We start from the raw sequence: 17,936 nt of genomic DNA, 5'->3' as shown, positions 1-17,936 counted from the left end.
TGCTCCATTAATTTACAACAGTAGGTCATCAGCAATATGGGTCGATACGCGTCCACCAGAAATCTGTTACCACTTTTATGGATCGGAATTATTCTTGCGTTTAGCCAGTCTCTCGGAAGTGCACCAGTTTTCAGTGAAAGCATAAATATTTTAAACAAAAAAAAGGAGCAAACTGTTCTGCATATAACGCCTAAGAAACGCATTTGGGATTTTATATAGTCCCAGTGATTTCTTAACATCAAGTTGTAAAAGCAGGTTCAAGATACCTTGTTCGGTTATCTCGATTTCCGGCATGGCTGAGTCACGTTCAAAAAGCGGCCCTTGAACTGGGCATGCTTGGGTGAATACCGATTGGAAAAGGGAATCGAACGAGCTAACTATTGCGCGCGCGTTTCAGTAACTATGCCGTTGATTTCCATCTTACGGATTGCACTGTCAGGCTTAGCTAGATAACGCCAAAATTTCCACGGTTGTGTTGTCATAAAGTCGGTTAGGGTGTGTGAAAAAAAAAAAAAAAAGGCCTTCGCTTCGCGCAACAGGCTTTTAAATTCTTGGTATGACAGACTTGTTACAGCTGGATCGCATTTACGCTTCCGCATTCTTTTCAGCTTCCGTTTCATATGAATTGTTTCTCGCGTTATCCAAGGAGTCCTTCGTTTTGTCCTCTTACGTTTCGTAGGAATGTAGGTTTCGTCACAGTGGAAAATTGCTGCCTTAAATTTTAACCACAAGTTGTCAACATCATCTGAAGGTTCAGCGTGAAAATTGTATAACTGCATCTCTAGGTAATCAATAATACTTTCATCGGCCGCTCTGAAATAATCTTTAATAAATATATGTGAATTTTCATTGTCGCTTTTTGCCGCGCTAAGATTCAGAAATTCTATTAAAACCATTTTATGGTCGGAGATTCCATCTTGCATCATAACTTGAGCATTTATTGAGCTAGAAATTAAAATAAGATCTAAGATGTTGGAAGCAAGCCCTTGAATGCGTGTCGCTTGCGTTACACATTGAGATAACGAGAAACTTAGCATAGTATCCAGAAGTTGCTCGCAGCTATTTGCCTCTTTATTGCAGGCGGTTAGGTTTTCCTAGTCTATTTCTGGCAAATTGAAGTCGCCAACAAGTACTAGCTTCGTCCGATCGTGCATTTTCGCGAGGAGATAGTTGTGCAGTTCCGTAAGATAAGATTCAGGTGCCCCAGGTCGTCTGTATACTCCACCTGTTAGTATAGGTGGGGTTTGAAACGTTACAGTGCACCACAGACTCTCGTGGTTCGGTATACCATGTTCTTCCTGGAACGCTAAACCATCTTTTATAGCGATAGCCACTCCACCTCCGCGGCTGTCACGGTCCTTGCGAAGTAGGCTATAGCCTTCTGAAATTATTTCTGAATCATGGATACAGGGATGAAGCCATAATCACCACAATATCAGGTGCAAAAGCCAGCAAGATCTCCTCTAGTTTGTCCGTTTTGTTCACTATACTTCTGGCATTGAAACACAGCAAAGAAAATGACGGCGTGTTTGCTTGACTTCATGTACTTGAACTACTGCCTTCGCGGCCAAGCTTCGCATTCACCAAGCTCTTGAAATCAACAGGGTAGGCGTATTCGATATATACCCCCCTCCCCCCATGTAAAAAACAAACAAACCTGGCTACACGCCTGGCCTGACCGCTGCTAAAACACTTGCGGGGGGGGGGGGGGGGGGGGTTGTGTTATTCCAGCGTATATAAAACGTGTGGTAGATGTGCTCTGATGTCACTCTATGTTTTGCGTGTTGTGACTAGGATTAAATGCTCGTGTAAGTGGCTGGCTGGCTCTCTGACGTCATTGTTCAATTCTCTGTTAGCTTAAAAGAGCGCCGCGATAATGTGCATTGCCGGTCATTCCGTTGCATTTCAAGTTGCAATAAACATGTGCGTTTGATGTGCGCTGCTGAGTCATGAAGATATTGGACCTCCATTGCAAAATTGGGTGATACATGCGTTCATCCACTTCACTCACCGAGTAAAATTGATCTAGACAGCGGCATCTTCTAACACGTAACTGTTGTTTTATTTCATGTACAACCATGCATGCGTAGTCAATATTGTGTCAGTGTATAAAAAAAGTTCAATGGCATGATAAATTTAGTCGAAAGTTTTCGCTGAGTGTGTGTATTTGTTTCGCAGTGGTATTGGAGTAACTGATGTTGATCATGATGCTGTTCTCAAGAGGGGTAATCATTGCCACGAGTGCGAGTGAAATCCGTTTCTTGAGGAGTGCACTGTCTTCTGTTCAGCGCACACGGGCCACTTTCGAGGCAGTCTAAATGCAGCAGTGATTGCGTCGACATGACCTCCGTTTCTCTGACCAAACGTGAAGTAACTGGCCTTCTTACAGCACGTGCTTGATCTAAGTTGTTGCATGCTTGTATACATCGCATTTGTTTGGCTTAATAGCCTATTAATGTGTTCACGTACAGCATGTACATATTTCTCTCCTAAAAATTGAAATCGTTCAAGACGTTGGCGTGCGTCCATGTCTGTTTCGTCGTTTGTTGACAATTGGTTTCACTGAACGCTGGTCGTTTAAGGAGCACCAACTCGAACCTGTGCGTTGTTAATTTTAAGGTTTCTTGGCCATGTAGCCTAGTGAACGCTATTCCTGCTAATTGCAAAAAAGCAACAAGTGCTCGTGCCTCTTCGAGGAAACCAAGAGCCGGTATAGAGAATACTCACATGAATCGGTCGTTGCTATCCGCGAGGAAGTGCAGGCGCACGGCGGTCGATACGAACCTCCATGTTGGCTCTCCGAGACAGAAGCGCCACGAGCGGGTTGCAGAGCGACTGGTCAAGCGCGGCGTTTTCAAGACGTGCGCGGTGCTGCTGAAAAGCGCATTGCAGTCTCATAAGCTTTTTGAATTGTTCCAGGACAATGATGTTATTTTGTGAGAGTCCCTTCGATGCATAAAAAGGTAAGGGAGGTTCAGCTTTTCAGAGCAATTTTCAGAAGATTCTAATTATAGAAAGCTGTAAAAACTAAGTTTTAGCACACGACACACATCTTTCCTTGACATTTTACAAATACAGCCATACTGAGCAAGCGCAGGAGTTGCAGAGACACCGAATCACTTATGCACTCATCAAGGGATCTTGGAACGCTGACAGAAACAAAAAGTGAATTAAACGTACATGAATCAATCGCAAATAAAAATTACATTTAAACTCTACACAGTTGACGTTGAAAAAACCACCAGGGCTGCGCTCAACACACAGTCGCAGCAAAGCTCGCAGAGCGTCCTTTCCAAAGTTTGTTGTACTTTCTTTGCCCACTACACCATAAACCACCGTAACATTTATAAAGCATGATAACAATCACTATGACATTATTTGTAATTCGGTGGATAAGCGCGGTACCCGCTACACATGTAAGGCATTGTGTGCATTTTGTTTGTGCTATGGGTGATCACGTTGAATAATTAGAGTTCAATCATTTGTAATGGGTTGGAAGCATTCAATAAGTCCCTTGGTATAAAACTGGCATTTTCTGACACCTGGTTCTTAAAAGACTCCCGACACCGAATTTGGAAACTCAAGATGCTTGTGTTGTTTGAGAGTCCTCCATGCGAAGCACTTCTGACCGATTATATTTTAATTTGGTTTTAGGGTGCTTCCGAGTATTCAGGTGCACTCGACGCGTAAACCGGGGGCGGGACGCTGCAAAGGCAAGCATCAGGGGACATTTTCAGGGCGCGCACAATACCCCAACTGGCACCGGCGGGGCGTCACCCTTCTCTCTCTACACCGCTTCATTGCTCACCACCCGTGGACCCCCTGGCTCTACGTCACCAAAGCTGAACGCACGTATTCGCAGGCATCACCATGCTTTGGGACGCTAGTTTTTTATGGTATCTTTAGGTAGCATATACAGTAACACAAGGGGTATTTAGGCGGGTGTTTCGAACTTACGCAAGATATTTCGGAAGTAACGACGCTAGCATAATTTATGCAATGCATTAGATCATTTATGATTAAATTTGGGCATTAACATGTACGCAAAGCTACAAATCAATGTCAAACAGTCGTAAAAACGCTTTCGCGGCCAGGGGTCTTTATTCTTCTAAGATGCCATGTTAACACGGTTTTTGCCCGATACCAGTATAACGTGTTCTTGCGAAGGAGTAACAATCATCATCGTGGTTCTGTCGTAGAACACTCGACTCAGTGGTTCCTTCTTTTTTTTTTCCGGGAAATTTTTCTAATTACACTTTTTTCTTATTTCTCGCGATAGCGGTTACGGACGCCAGCACTTCCGGCAGCGTATCACCGTGGCGCCAACATCGGCTCTTGTTGTGACTACTTCAAAGCAGCTGTAGTATATGAAGGCCTCAAACACTACCACTGTCACCAAAGCCTGGTTATGTGTCCGGCCCCTTTTAGAGCTCGTATAACACAATGTGAAGAACTCTCGCTCTTCTACCATATACGCTGTGTTAGCCATTGAGTGCTTCTGCTTATTGAAGCCATTGTACTTTTGTTTGCTTTGTGTCTTTATTACACATTCTAACACTTTATAAATACCACAAAAGAACAAAAAAAAGAGCCATTACAAAGCAGCTGCTTACGAATGGCTAGGTGGCAGCAGAAAATAGCCAATGTATATTCAAGTGGGTCGCGAAAGTTCGGGCAAAAGGCATTTCAGAAGCCATTTCCAGCGACATTAGCATTTCATTCATTTCATTTTTTTATTCCTTAAAGACCCCATAGAAGGGGTATTACATAAGGGGTGGGTACATATATGAAAAACAAAAGTCATTTTTCAAATACATTGTAAAGTGATCTGTTAAAGTGGTCAAAAATATGGAAGGACAGGTAATGGCTGTGATGTCATTGGAAAAGCCGTTCCAGTCAGTTGCTGCACGAAAAAAAAAAAATGAAGCCGAAAAAGTGACGGTGCGGGCACGTGGGCAAGCAACTTGTTGCGGGTGACCGGTGCGACTGGAGATGGGGGAGAATGTACGGCGGCTTACTGAGGGAGCTGTAAAAAAAAAAAAAAAAAAAAAAACCTTGTGAAAAAGACAGACGCTAGCAGTGCGATGACGAGATGCGAGTAATGATGAACTGGATTCTGTTTGCATTGCCGATATGCGGATGTCATATGAGTACTTAGACTGAATAAACCTTGCAGCTCGATTTTGAAGTGACTCGAGTTGATTGACGAGATATTGTTGATGAGGGTTCCTAATGGGGGATGGATATTTTAATTTTGACCTGATAAGAGACTGATAGGCGAGTAGTTTTACATCTTGAGGGGCATGGCGCAGATGGCGTTTTAAAACCCGAGAGTTTTATTGGCAGATAAAATGGTGTTAGTAATAAGTCGCCCAGGTTAAATCACTGTAAAGGGTTACTCCAAGATATATGTAGGAAAGAACTAGTTCAAGGTTAGCGCAAGCAATTCGGTAAAAAAAAAATAAGTGGATTTTTACGGTAGTGGAAAGAGACAGTCCAGCATTTATTACGGTTTAGTTCCATTAGCCATAGGTTACACCATTCTTGTACACTTCGCAAGTCATTTTGAAGAGATGCGTTATCGGAAACGTTAGCAATGGTATGATAAATTACGCAACATACGGATATTAGATGAGACAGGCAATGGTAGATCATTAATGTAAATTAAGAACAACAGTGGACCAAGTACGAACCCTTGAGGAACACCAGAAGTTACGGGGGTAGCACTAGATATATGGTTATTAACAAAGACGGATTGTGAGCGATTACTTAAGAATTCTTTAATTCGTGCTAAAATATTGGGATTTAAATGTAACACATCAAATTTTAGTAGTAGACGATCAGGAGGAACTTTGTCGAAAGCTTTTGAAAAATTAAAAAAACATGGTGTCAATCTGTAAGTTAGAATCCGAATTTACATGCAGGTCGTGAACAAACATGGCTATTTGCGTTTCGCACGAAATTCCTTTCCTGAAGCCATGCTGTGATGGTTGAAAAAAGTGGTTAAAATCGAGAAAGTCTATGATATGTGTATAGGTGATGTGCTCAAGCATTTTACATGGCACACGGGTTAATGAGATGGGGCGATAATTTAATGGGGACTGTTTATTACCGGATTTGTAAACTCGAACGACCTTTCCATGTTTCCAGTCAAGAGGTAGCATGCCTGTTGAAAGTGACTGAAAACAATAAACATAAATATTCGGCACAAATATGTTTCGTGTTCTTGAGAACTTTTGATGTAATATCATCCACACCAGCCAACGACGAGAGTTTTGTATTGTCTGTTAAGGATGAAATACTGGATGGAAAAAATGTAATTGGTGGCATGGTACATTCAACAGCGGCATGGGTAACATAAAATGACACTTCAGTTTCATGAGTAAACACTGATGCAAAGGTGGTGTTGTAGACATGGGCGCATTCAGCGTCTGCTAGGGCATCACCTGACTCGTTTGATAAGTTAACAGAGCGCGTGTCATGAGGGTTTATAACTTGGCAGAATTTTTTCGGGTTGTTCTTAAGCATGTTGGGTGAGTCAGAGTGAAAAAATAAGCGTTTAGCATGACGGATGGCTTCGAGGGAAGCACTTTCAGCGTCTTTGTACGCATTCCATGCATCAGGTGTGTTACGGGACTTGGCTGCGCGGAAGCGTGGTTTCTTTTTATAAAGCTTCAGTGCTTTATCGAACTACGATTTGGCTGAATTAGTAGAGATTGTAATTAGAGGAATGTATTTGTCTACTGAATTGTTCAGTTCCTTTAAAAATGCGCCAACTTTCGTCTACAGTATGAGAAGGAAAGGTGCTTTTCAATTTGGGATAAAACTGCCCTATGTCATGGTTACTTGCTTCATAATTTCCTTCATCCTATAAACGAATGGTTTTTGTAGCAGTTGGGGCCAGGAGAGGTTTTACCACAAAGTCTAAATGAATAACCTTGTGGTCACTGATTTCGGGAAGATACCTAATGGATGAGACGCCTTCGGGGTAATTTGTTAGGACAAGGTCTATAATATTATGGCAGTTACTTGTGACACGAGTCGGTTCTGTGACCACTTGGGATAATTTAAAATTTAAGCACGCCTCAAGAAACTCGTTTGATTCCTCTAGTGTAGCCATTACAGCATGCGCACTTGACCAAGTGATATTAGAAAAATTAAAGTCTCCAAACAGATTCACATTCATTTTAGGGTGTTTGGTTGTTATCTCATTAAGTAGGTTGTTCAACTTGAAAGAGAAGTCGGGAGCACTTTGAGGGGGCCTATAGCAAACGTCTAGTAAAATCGAATGAGGTGAGGCATGATAGTCAGGCCTTATGATTTCTCGATCAGATACAAAGTTTACAGATGTACAGGATATGGTTTGTCTCACGGCAACAAGTACCCCCCCCCCCCCTCGTGCCCATGCGATCGTTTCGAAAAAGTTGAAAGTTTGGTAGGTCAGCGAGGACTTCACTGTCCGTTACGTCTCCTGTAAGCCATGTTTCAGTTAATATTAAAAGATTGCTGCGAGATGACGAAATCATATTAGAAATGATATCATGTTTTGGAAGAAAGCTGCCTATGTTAGTGAAGATAGCTGAAAGCGACAAGTTTGATTGCGGAGAACGCAGCAGGCGGGAGGGCGCATGTTGATGACTGGGCAATTGCTATATTTCTTTAGCGGATTCTGTTGAATGGTCAAACACGTATCGTTTATATCCAATGTGCAATGTTTTGAAGCGCAGCAAATAGGTCGAGGATTTCGATTCGGCGAAAGCGATAAGATGTTTGTGAGCAGATCTGATGGATGGGGAGTTATGCGAGCTACGGTTGAAACACGGCAATGTGTGGAGGGAACAAACACTAATAGTGATTTGATTGATATGTGGAGTTTACCATCCCAAAACCACTATATGATTATGAGAGACTCCGTAGTGGAGGGCTCCGCAAATTTCGACCAACTGGGGCTTTTTAACGTGCACCCACACCTGAGCACACGGGCCTACACCATTTTCACCTTCTTCGAAAATGCGGCCCCCACAGCCGGGATTCAATACCAGGACCTGCGGATCAGCAGCAGAGTACCTAAGCCACTAGACCACCGCGGCGGGGCCAACCCTAATAGTGAAAAACCAACTTTGATTCAAAGTCGAAGCAATCACTATGGTTTACAAATGACATTTTTCTCTAAAGTATCATATGTAGTTGCACTGAATGTACGACAACTTTTTATTATTACGAAAAATCTTTCTTATAGCGCCCTCTTTCCACGCTATCGTTGATCAGTGCACTTCATGGAAAGGCGTAAAATTCGTCTTTGATGACACACCCTTTCACGGGCTTTGCGCGCTTGCTTGCGTTCTCTGCTGTACGCGAAATTGTGAGGTGAGTTTTATCGTTCGCGAACGTCTTGAATGCAGTGTCCAATGGAATTACATTTAATATCAAGTGCTTTTGCCGGTACCTGCGGAAACAATGTGCTGTGCAAGGGTGTGGTAGCAACAAACGTATGCCTGTTGACCCATGTCTTCTAGATAAGAAACAAGGACAATGGCTCGGAATGCACCGCTCGTTGGACTTTCATCCATTAGTATTCCTCCAGCCCGGTTTCTTTCTTGAGCATGCGGTGCCTACGATTATTCGCGTTAGTGGTGATCATATCCGGCCAAGTTATCTATCACGCTACTATTCACATGTCTGCATTCGCATACGTAGCGGTAATTTATCAGGTCGCAATGCAAAAAAAAAAAGAAAAGAAAATTAGCAGATCCCACGTACAGTGTGAATCGACGATATGTGAAGCACGAATTAGGAACGTTGATATGCCACTTTCAAATCACCCCAACGTAACGAGGTGGAGGTAAATTATGCCGTACACGACCTCTCAGTCATGATTATCATGTTTGGATGCGTCGTTTACCTTCGTCATCTATTCACGTCACGTGATGCCAAATTTAGTATATGTGGAGCTAGCGAAGCGGCCGCGAGCACGCTATGAGCGTGGTATGTTGTCATGTTTTTTCATGACAAGCGTCTCATGATTATCATGTTTGCACAAGTCATATACCTTCGTCATCCATTGACGTTACGTAACACCAAATTTCGTATATGTGGAGCTAGCAAAACGGCCTTGAGTGCATCGTGAAGGGCCCAATATATTCCAAGGTAACATTGACGCGCGCGCACGCTGGGCACAGCGACGCTTCGTTAGCAAAACGTGACAAAGCGCGACCGGCACGACCGGCGTCCGTCGGCGCAGCCCGACGGCAACTGGCGCGAAATGCAACATGCTGCATGCGGCGCTAATGCGCACCATTCACGTACCGTAATACCAAATTTGGTATACGTGACGCTAGCGAAATGGCCGAGAGCGCATCATGAGCGTGGCTTGTAATCATGTTGTAACATAAGACGCATGTCACGATTTTCAAGTTGGGCTCTGTCGCTTGTGTTCACCATGCAATCATGTCATACCTTACCAGTTTTGCAACATGTCATGTGAACGAAACCACCGCAAGAGCAGAAAGACCATGAAATGTATATCATGACATTTATGGCATACATGTCATGATTTTCATGTTATGACTAGTCAAATATGCTAGTCGTATACTCATGTTATGCCATACTAAGTTTGGTATCGATACCATACATTATCCAAACGGCCGGGAGAGCTAAAAGTCGTAGGCGGCTAGATAGATAGATAGATAGATAGATAGATAGATAGATAGATAGATAGATAGATAGATAGATAGATAGATAGATAGATAGATAGATAGATAGATAGATAGATAGATAGATAGATAGATAGATAGATAGATAGATAGATAGATAGATAGATAGATAGATAGATAGATAGATAGATAGATAGATAGATAGATAGAATCCGTCTTTGTATGCATCTTTGTTGATTGCTTTAATCCATCTCCCTTGAACGGTACAAAGAAAACTTGTTCCTCGTGCTTGCGCCGTTAGCATTCGCGCACAAAAGCGCCGTTTCACGGCACACAATACTCCTCTTCAAGTAAATGTGTCAATACCACGTTGTGGTTCACAAGTTCATTTGCACCGGAGGTCTTGTGCGTCGTGCACTCCGCGTGAACCTTTCGACGAATGGTTGCGCTGATTCAGTCGAGTCTGCTGGTAGTCTTGCTGGCTGTGGAACTCGAGATGGTGCACGCACTTCACTGTTGCTGCATGTCCACGTTTGGTGGTTTTACGCGGTCTAGCGAAACCACGTCACGACGGCCACCTCTGTCGGTCGTGATGTGTTTTTAAAGACGATGGTCTTTCTTGGGGACCTTCGACGCAAAAGTTTTGATCTGTCTGTCTGAACATTTGTCTGTTTATCCACCCTTAACGGCACCCTAAACGGCACCAAAGTGACCAAACGATACTCCAAACGGCCGACCCCATCCGCAGCACTCACCAATATTGCTCAAGGTTCAGCGTTCATACTTGTCCGATTGTCAATTAAAGAGCAATTATTGCGCTTATCTAAGGCACCATAACAACACGCCAATGTCGTGTGTGTGTATTTTTTACTGCAAAAGGCATACATAAGTAATTTTAAGGATCCTATACAGCCTTTATAACGCTGAGCTGGCCATGCAACGCTTGCACTAAATGGCAAGTGTTTCCAACGCGTTGCTAAGACGACACGGTGGTGGCACCTACCCGTCGCCTTGCATTCTACACCTTATCACCTGAGAGACAGGCGCGCTCGGTGCGTGCCCTGTTTTCTAGGATAACTGCCAGATAGCGCTCATGTCTCAAGCGTGATGTGACCTGATGCGCTCTTTTGCCTCCGGTGCACGCTCGAGGCACTCTAACGCAGCGCCTTCAGAATACGATTCACCGATTTTCTTGCGCAGAACATCAAATAAACTGAAACGGGGTGTTGAACACGCAGGAGTTGACTCGGCGAACGAGAGATTCATTTAGCGCAAGGGCTAACTGAATGCAAGCCTGCGATCACAGCACGTCTTCTTCTTCTTTCTTTTACTCGAGCTCCGTGTCCACTACCATCGTTACAATCAACCTCCGGCGACAAGGTAGCCATCCTGGCGACCTAAAAACATGTGTACACAAAACGGTCATGGTACGGCTAGAGACGTGTACGATTTCTTGTCCCCGACGGCGCTTGTAACGGAGATGCGTCCAGCGGCTCGACAAGGCAGTTGACAGCGGATGTTCGGCGTACAACTCGATAGGGACCATGGTACCTGGACGAAAGCTTGTGGGAGAGTCCCGAAGGAGTAGAAGGAATCCATAGCCACACCAGTGAGTTAGGAGCAAAGCCCATAGGCGTCTTTGACGCGTTGTGACGATGTTTTTGGCGCGTCTGGTCGTGTGACGTGAACGCACGAGTAAGCTTCCGACATTCTTCAGCGTATGCTGCTGCTCGTGAAACGGTTGTCAACTCTGAAGGGTCCGGTCGATAAGGAAGAATAGTATCCATTGTTGATGATGGCTCGCGTCCATAAAGAAGGAAGAAAGGCGAAAATCAAGTGGTGCTTTGCGTTGCAGTGTTGTAGGCATATGTCACAAAAGGCCGTATGCTATACCAAAGCGTACATGGTCAGCATATCTCCAAGTGTACGAATAAAACGCTTTTTCATCCCATTAGTTTGCGGGTGATAGGCTCTGGTAGTGCGCTGTATGATGTGACACTCGCTCAACAACACTTTGATGGCATCGGAGAGAAAAACACGGCCGCAGTCGCTTAGTAACTCCCGAGGTGCTCCATGCCTTCAAACAAGGTTTTGCGGTATAAAACACGCAACGTCTTTTGCGGCAGCAGAGGGTAACGCAGCTGTTTCAGTGTACCGCGTTATGTGGTCGATAGCGACAATGACCCATCGGTTGCTACTCGAAGTATGGGAAAGCGGACCGTAAAGGTCGATGCCGATGCGATCGAAAGCTCGTGTTGGACATGGCAACGGCTGCAAGGGACCTGTGGTATGTTGAGCGGGCATCCTGCGTCGCTGGCACGTAAGGCAAGACCTTACGTAACGGCGAACGAAACGGTACATACCACGCCAGTAGTACCGCAGCTGCAAGCAAGTGTATGTTTTTAACACACCGGCATGGTCGCATTGTGGATCATCGTGGAACGTGGCGCAGACGTCAGAGCGGAGATGTCGGGGAATCACGAGCAACCACGTACGGCCGATCAAGCTGTAGTTTCGGTGGTAAGCAGGTTATCCCGAATAGTGAATGAACTGTTGTGCTTGGCGGCGAAGCGTCCTGGAAACTGGAGCGGGAGTCCGGTTTGAGAAATTCCAGAAGGGAAGAAATCCAAGCGTCTTTGCGTTGCTCAGAAGGCATGTCCGAAATGCTGATGGCCAAGGCAGCACTGGTGGAGATAGGCGAGCAGACAGGCTTTGAAGCCAAGGGCGAGTGTGACAGGGCATCGGCGTCGAAATGCTTCCGGGCAGAATGGTAGATAACACGGATATCGAATTTCTGTGACCGCAATGCCCAAAGAGCAAGCGGAGATCACACCAACGAAGAAGGCTCACAAAGACAATCAGCGTATCTTACGAGAGGCTGTCAATAAGCATTTTCACTCGTTATGGCTGACGCCTCACCAGCCATGTGTGACACAAGGGCTATCAAAGGAAGAGGCCTGCTTGCTTCATCGCATCCGAACAGGATCAGCGCGTACACCAGCATGGCTCCACAAGATCAGACTCTCCGCGACGCCCTGGTGCTTGAAGTGCAAGGAAAACGGTGATATAGAACACTATTTGCTTAAATGTCGTGAGCTTAAGAAGGAACGGCAAGGTTTATTTGAGGATCTGCAACAGTTAGGCTCGCCATGTGACAGCGTGACTGATTTTGTGTTTCCGCGTGGTTCCTCAATCTTCAGGAAACAGGTGTCACGACTTCTCTTGAAATTTTTGATTGCTACGGACCTCGCATGTGACTGGTGATAAGTGACAATTATATTTGGGGTATAGTGCAGCGAGATAGAGTACCGGAACAATACTGCAAGTGGAATAGCACAAAGGCCGTCGTCTTATGCAGGATTACGTGGCGCTATGCACGATTTTTATTTTAAAAGCGTGCTCGTGCTTAGTTAAAAAACAAAGGACATTAGCTACAACTAGCAAAGAGAAAACCGGGCGGGGCAATTGCCTGCAAATCATGCAAGGCTAGATCCGCCAGCTACTTACAACATCCTCAACCTCAACCGACCATTAGGATGTTTTAGTGAAGATAACCACCAAAGTGCATGGTGGTCTGTCACAATATCAAATGAACGTCCATTAAATAAGGCCGGAATTTTTCGATTGCCCAAATAATGGCGAGGCACTTCTTTTCAGTAACACTGTAATTCTTGTCGGCTTAAGGCCGCGTTCACACTGAGCATTCCGGCCGCCGAAAGTGCTCCGAATCCAGTTCGGCGGCGGCGAGATTCGCCGAAAGGGCCCTCTCCGCGCCTATCGCTCTCGGACCGATTTTTGCGGCGTCTGCCGCCGAATCGGTCACCGCGGACCAATAGGAGCACTAGTCAAGGAATTTTGAAAAATGGCGGCCAAGCCCTACTCACTTGTTATGGCGCAGTGCACGTAACTGAATGTTGAAACCAACGGGAGTTTAACCTACTGTGTGCCTACTTCGCGTCCGTATTTCGTGAAAGAGGTGATCGAGCATGCTGTTGGCGTGACTGAGCTTGTTGCGGTCTTGCAGAGCAAAACGAACCCACCAACGCAGCTGGCGTCGGTGGTTTTTCTGCTCTTCGTGCATTACAAGACAGCCACTTGCCAGCAAAGTAAGCAGTACTGTTTTTTCTTGTTTCTTGCGTACGATAATCGTCGAAGTATACACCACCGGATAGCGTAGTAGCGTTTGCGAGCCGCGACAACAACCAGGTGACAGTGCATCCATCCCGCGTTCGCCGCGTAGTAGATGGCATGTTCGGCGGCGCGGGGCGCGTCCAGTGCGAACAACGCTGCGTTTCGGCGGCAGGGAAATTTCGGTCGCTGTAGAAAGCGGATGTTTCAGTGTGAACTAGGCATTACTGAGGGTGCGGCTGGCGTACCAGCGTGTCGAGGGCCGTCCGGAACACCTGTGCCAGACATCAAGCAGCTCAATCTTCGTGCAGCTCGCCGCTTGGCCCAGCGCCGAGCGGGACGCTCGGATAAGGCAGAGGACTGGACCGTTTACAACCGCATCGACGCAGTTTGTCGTCGCCACGCCCACCAACATCGGGATCGTGGCTGGTCCAGCCTTTGCCACACCTTTGACGATCCTCGCTGCCAGCGGCGTGCCTGGCGCATTTTCCGGGCGCTCCTGCGACTATGAGTCCCCCGTCAGCCCGAGCTCTCCATCGCGGTGGCGCTCTCCATTTCCTTCGCCGACCTCAGTGTCAACGCTGCTGCTGCTCCTGCCCCTCAGCTCCCAGAGCACGCGAGACCAGAACTTTTCGCGCCTTTCCAGTATTTACCCACGCCGGCCATCGTCGAGGCCATTGTCGAGGAGCTCTGCTCGGCGGATTTCACCATCACGGAGCTGCGTGCGGTGCTTGACAGCCGCAAGCATCGATCAGCGCCCGGCAACGACGGCATCACATATCAGATGCTGCGCAACATCGACGGGAACTTCCTGCCGCAGCTTCTCGGCGCCTTCAACACCATCTGGCGCACTGGAGAACTCCCTCCTTCGTTGAAAGAGGACCTGGTGATCCCGATCCATAAGAAGGGGAAGGCGACGTGGGAGCCCACATCCTACCGCCCCGTATCGCTCACATCGGCTGCGGGGAAAACTTTCGAGGCCATGGCACTCCGGCGCCTACAGTGAATAGCCGCTGCACTTGATTTCCTCGCGGCCGAACAGAGCGGCTTCAGAGCTTATCGGGCGACTGCGGATTCAATGTCTGACGTCGTCAGCCTTCTGGAAGAGACCAAGCATCAGAGGGAGGCTGGCTACCTCGTTTTCTTCGACGTGAGGAGTGCCTTCGGCTCTCTGCCGCACCCCACCGTCATGGACGCCCTTCGTGACATACGTGTGTGCCGCAACATGTGGAGATATGCCAAATCAAATCAAATCAAAAATCTTTTATTTTCACCATTTCATACAAAGGTGAAAAAGGGAGAACTGGAGAAAACGCCGATATTTCTTCGGCCTGACAAAGCTCCGGTCCCCAAGGCAGACAGTGGTGAAGTTTGTTTCGAAACAATAGAAGAAAGCATGTTACAAAGTATAAAGCATTAAAACAATAATAACATTTTAACTGAATATAAAATAAACATTGCGATGAAGGAAGAGAAATGTATAAATTAAAAACAACTATACAGCAACTACAAAGTACAACCGAGAAACACTTTTTTTGGGGGGGAGGGGAATGTGGAAGCATTCCTCCGTGATCGCTCATTTCGAGTGCGCGTCACCGGTGAGCTCAGAGGGCCTCGAACTGTGACCGCTGGTGTACCGCAGGGCAGCGTGTTGAGCCCTTTTCTTTGCAACATAGCCCTGGCGCGCATCACCGACTGCATCCCACGCGGCACAGCCTACGAGGTGCGTGTGGCCGTCTATGCCGACGACGTCGCGCTCTTCACGAGGGGACCTACCTCACATGATCGCCAAGTCCGCGAGAGCCTCCAGGCTGCCATAAATGCAGTGGACAGCTTTATAAGTGGCGTGGGCTTTGAACTCTCCGCCACTAAGACCGAGGCCCTCCTCGCCCACCCGTGCAAAACGGCCCGCTACGACGTCCGAAAGCTGCACCTTCGAGGCCACCAGCTGCCATGGAAGAGGAGAGTCCGATACCTCGGGCTCACAATCGACCACCGCCTCAGCTGGAAGCCCGCAATCGCCGATATCCGAGAGGGATCGCGCAGGATTACCGGAATGGCCTCTCGCCTCATCGCGGGCGGTACAGGCTGCTCTCCGGACATCGCTTTGCGCCTGTACAACGCAGTGGCCTCCGCCAGAACCCTCTATGCGGTGCCTCTTCTCGGGCTCAAACCGACGCAATGGGCCACGCTAGATGTTGATCATCGCGGCGTCGTGCGCCACCTCTTAGGCTTACCACGATCCTCGCCCATCGGCCCCACCCTCGTGGAGGCCGGTTAGACGCTTCTCTCGCTCCGAGTGAAAGGCGCTGTCCTGCGACACCTACATCGCATGCACCGGACGCCTTAGAGACGAAGATTTGCTGCCCGACTGCTCGATCACCCGCACTCAGGTACGGGCGAGCGAGCGCTCGAGTACCGCGCACTCTTCCCGCAGCCACCCAACTGCGGCACGCTCCCCATCCTTCCGCACCCCGATCCGGGCCTCGCGATCTCAATTACGATCCCCGGCATCTGGGCCAAGTGGAACACCCCAAAGTGCGTCCTCCAACAAGAGTCTGCAGCAGTCATCAAGCAGCGACTTGCTGGGCGCCTCCTCATCTTCACCGGCGACTCGGTGAGGGCAGACGGTGCAGCGGCTGCCGCATGCGTGGTCCCCGCTCTCGGCCTTCACGGGCAGTGCCGGCTGTCTTTCACTGCATCATCCACCACAGCTGAACTCGCTGCCACCGACCTGGCGGCAGATCAGCTCGCCGAACTTCTACCACCAACAGCGGTGGTGTTGTGCGATTTGCGGTCCGCATTACTGGCGCTCGCGCGATCTGAACGTGGCGTCCCCATTGCGCAGAGGATCGTGCGGAAGTTCGTGGTGATTGTGCGGAGTGGCTGTGACGTGATCTTTCAGTGGGTGCTTTCGCACATTGGACTACGTGGCAACGAGGCCGCGGACGCCTTGGCCAAGGAGGCCCACCACCCATCCACCCCCGTCACTACATTCGTCCGCGCTGGTGATGTAGCGGAATTTCGTACTGACAATGACAATGACTTTATTTTCGCATCGATACAATGAATGATACGACGGGGTGGGCGAAAAAAGCTGTCGTTTGGACAGCTTGACGAGGCCGCTGGCCCCCTCACTGGCGCCTAACAGCAGTGATGCAACAACAAGAAACGAACATAAATCAGCATTATATAATACAAGACACATATAGAAAAAAACAATAATGTCTAAGTTTACAAAATTGCAATTATTTGCAGAGACAAAGAAAAAAAAAGAAAAAGAAAAAAAATACCGCATTACAATAACGTTCTTCCTACGTGACCTTAATTATTCGTGCGCGCGAGATTTAGAAATGAGAGGCATCAGAATAATACTTTTCAAGGATTATTTGTCTTGAGTTCAAAATAACTGTGTATGGAATTAAAGGACGTGTTCTCTAATTGTAGCCCTTCGCACATTAATCTGTTTATTAATCTTGGTAAGTTGTTTCCGAGTGTTTGTTTTCCATATATTGTTCGCACTGTCGGTATTTTCCAGTACTCCCCTTTACGTGTTGCATATACAGAGGTGTTTTCTTATAACCTGGAAAGGCGCTTAAGAAAATCTGATCTGGTTTTTAACTCTTGTTTATACGCCTTACACAAACGGTAATCATATAGTGTTGTGGCTGGAAGTATCCTATGTTTTAAAAAATACTCACGTGTGTGGAAATGTCTTGGGACATTTTCAATTGTGCGTAAGAACATTTTTTGTAGGACGTATATTCTGTGTAGATTTCCTTGTGTAGTGATGCCCCAAACTAAATGACAATAGTTCAGTCTGGATTGAAACAAACTGTTGAATATTAGCATCATAATGTTCTGTGACAGTATATGACGATTGCGGTAAATAATACTAGTCACTTGAGAAAGCTTTGTTACTAGGCACTCGACATGTGCATCCCAGCATAATGTTTCCTGAAAGATGACGCCTAATGTTTTAAAACTGGATATGAGGGCGTTTGGTGAAGAGTTTACTGCTAAAGTTTTATGAACTATAATTTTTTTTATTTTTACTGCGAAATAACATAGCTTTTGTTTTATTTGTATTTATTTTGAAACTTTTTTGAGATGCCTATTCGTCTAACTTTTGTAAGATTAAGTTGGCTTCATCTA

The 17,936-nt window shown here is 46.6% G+C and overlaps 1 protein-coding gene across 3 annotated transcripts in view; it reads right to left on the bottom strand.

The window, feature by feature from the left end:
• LOC119175609 (prolactin-releasing peptide receptor) overlaps window positions 1-17,936 on the bottom strand; it is a 76,934-nt gene that overhangs the window by 41,775 nt on the left and 17,223 nt on the right. The window contains exon 2 of one of the 3 annotated variants that reach the window (XM_075881656.1): window positions 2,728-2,874. The exons of 1 other annotated variant lie outside the window; for it this stretch is intronic. In XM_075881656.1, the coding sequence (XP_075737771.1) occupies window positions 2,728-2,874 (147 nt within the window). The remainder of the gene's footprint in view (window positions 1-2,727; window positions 2,875-17,936) is intronic. One more of the 3 variants, XM_075881657.1, reaches the window with a different exon arrangement.

Source organism: Rhipicephalus microplus, chromosome X, assembly GCF_043290135.1.
Source record: "Rhipicephalus microplus isolate Deutch F79 chromosome X, USDA_Rmic, whole genome shotgun sequence".
NCBI classification, from domain to species: Eukaryota; Metazoa; Arthropoda; class Arachnida; order Ixodida; family Ixodidae; genus Rhipicephalus; species Rhipicephalus microplus.
The sequence above is the reverse complement of the archived record's forward strand: the minus strand, read 5'-3'. Positions and strand labels throughout refer to the sequence as shown.